Consider the following 2,500-nt stretch of genomic DNA (forward strand, 5'->3'; position numbering starts at 1 on the left):
GGGAAGGTGTGTGGTGGGACCAGCAGGTGGCGTCATGGTTACGGCGCTGGACCCCCACGTAGTCTGCCGGGGCTGAGTGTCACACACAGTGGCTCCAAACTCACGCTGGGTGGGACCAGCAGTTGGCGTAATGGCTATGTTGCTGGACTCCCACGTAGTCGACCACGGTTCGAGTCCCGGACCCAGTGGCTTAAACTCACACCGGGCACGTGTGCGTGCGTGCCCAAGATCCCGAGAGGAGAATGGAGGAGAAGGGATTGTGGCATGGCCATCCCCCCTGGGGGGTGATTTCTCACTTTCTGTCTCTCTGTCTCTCTCTGTCTGTCTGGCGAGCGCACGCGCCCTGTAACATAAACCTCTCCAAAGAAAGAAAAAAATAATAATAATAACAATAAAGAAAATAATTCTAAAAAGCATATCAAGGCAGGGGTTTCAGAATTTCCCGTGAATTTTTGCAGTCCCGGGTACACAGGCATGCTGCTGCTTCCCCTGTCAACCTGGCCCTGGGAGATGAAGCCTGGCCCAGCCTTGCTGTCAGGACTCCCAGGTTACAGACCCCGAGGCCCAGGCAGCCGGCCCAGCGGCCATCCTGAAAGTGCGTCTATCTGTGTTAATCAGACACGGATTCCAGGGGAGGAGATCGAAGGAAAGCATCGCAGGACTCCAGCCCGAGGGGTCGTGACCCATGGCCGAGTTCCCTGGGCCTTCTGCATTCCAGGGGTGCCAGGCACCAGCGAGGACAGAGAAAGCACTGATAGTGGAAGTCCTGTCCCTGGAGGAGAGGGCTGCCCCTCTGTCCCGGTCTCTGGGGAGGACAGGAAGCCAGTGCCCCCAACTGGGCACCACCACCACCTGCCTGCAGGGGGACCGTGCCTCTACCCCTGCCCAGCATGTGATGGTGACACTTTTACTAGGTGGCCCCTTTTTGGTGTCCTTATGAAATGTGGGCACTTGGCAGAGACGGACAGAGAGACAGCGTGAGAAGGCAAATCACCTCCCTCCCCCGGAGGGGAGATGGCCACGCCGCTATCTCTTCTCCTCCATTCTCCTCTCGGGATCTTGGGCACACACGCACATGCGCCCGGCGTGAGTTTAAGCCACCGGGTCCGGGACTCGAACCACGGTCGACTACATGGGAGTCCAGTGACATAGCCATTACGCTAACTGCTGGCCTCTGTTTTTTTGTTTTGTTTTGTTTTGTTTTTTTGAGAAATTACTGCTATAGGATACGTACAATTTGCCAGAGTAGCAAGATGTGAGGTATCATCCTGCAGAGGGAATGGCCACACTGCAATCCCTTCTTTACTGCTCCCTATTTTCATTTATAAAGAATTATTTGATTTAACTTTATTTTTTTTTAATTTGACCGGGAACGGGGTGGGGGTAATGAGAAAGCAAGCCTCCAGATCCAGGACTCGAACTGTGGTCAGCCACGTGGAATCCAGCATCTCTAACCACCATGCCATCTGCTGGCCCCATTTCTCCCTACTTTGGGGATTTCTGTTTTTATTAGTTTGCTATAAGGTACACGTGTTCACTGGAGAGAGAGAAAGAGAGAGAAGGAGAAAATGAGAAAGTCTGAGCACCCCCCAGGGGGGATGGTCACGCCGCAATCCCTTCTCCTCCATTCTCCTCTCGGGATCTTGGGCACGCACGCACACGCACCCAGCGTGAGTTTAAGCCACCGGGTCCGGGACTCGAACTGCAGTCAGCCGTGGAGGAGTCCAGCACCTTAATCACAATGCTACCTGCTGGCCCTAGGGCCCCCCCCATTTTATCATGAGAAGGGTTGTGTATTTTAGGTCCCCAGAATTGGATGGTGATGTCAGTGAGGGCTCTGAGCACAGACATGCAGCTGGGGGCCCCGCGGGAGCCGGGGGTGCAGGGTGTGGACAGCGGGGGTCCGTTCTGGGCAGGCCTGGACTGTGACTCGGCTGGGTCTGGGCCCTTGGCAGCCCTCTCCTGATTCTCCCCGGACCGGTCCACCCTTGGCACTGCCGCCAGATGTGCGGTGACACGCCGCCCCCTCCACCCCTCACACCCCGCTTCTCGTTGCAGGCAAGAAGGTTCAGTTCCGGAAGCCGGCCCCAGGGGCCACTGACGCTGTGCCTTCCCGGAAGCGACCGACCCCCATGAACCTGGCGAGCGCCATCAGGAAAAGCGGCACGGGCGCCGGGAGCGGGGGCAGTGGGGTGTCCCAGAGGCCCTTTCGGGACCGCGTGCTGCACCTGCTGGCCCTGCGGCCCTACCGGAAGGCCGAGCTGCTGCTGCGGCTGCAGAAGGACGGCCTGACGCAGGCGGACAAGGACGCGCTGGACGGCCTCCTCCAGCAGGTGCGAGCTGGCCACCCAACCCAGCCCTGTGCTCGGGGTGGCCCGGACGCCCAGGCTGGGGTCCGGCGGGCCGGGCAGGTCGCTTCCCTGGTCTGGATGAGCCGGGACCGCAGCCGTGTCTGGGGGCAGCCCCCGCTGGTGAGAGGCTCGGGCCGGCCGGCGCCCCC

At 59.2% G+C, this 2,500-nt stretch overlaps 1 protein-coding gene across 1 annotated transcript in view; it reads left to right on the plus strand.

Moving 5' to 3' along the window:
• Window positions 1-2,500, plus strand: part of ELL (elongation factor for RNA polymerase II) — a gene marked incomplete in the record, with an annotated part of 75,079 nt that overhangs the window by 55,074 nt on the left and 17,505 nt on the right. Inside the window, 1 exon segment of the mRNA XM_014587319.2 lies at window positions 2,059-2,333. Within this exon segment, the coding sequence (XP_014442805.1) occupies window positions 2,059-2,333 (275 nt within the window).

The sequence above is a fragment of the Tupaia chinensis genome, unplaced genomic scaffold (assembly GCF_000334495.1).
Source record: "Tupaia chinensis unplaced genomic scaffold, TupChi_1.0 Scaffold000201_1, whole genome shotgun sequence".
Lineage (NCBI taxonomy): Eukaryota > Metazoa > Chordata > Mammalia > Scandentia > Tupaiidae > Tupaia > Tupaia belangeri.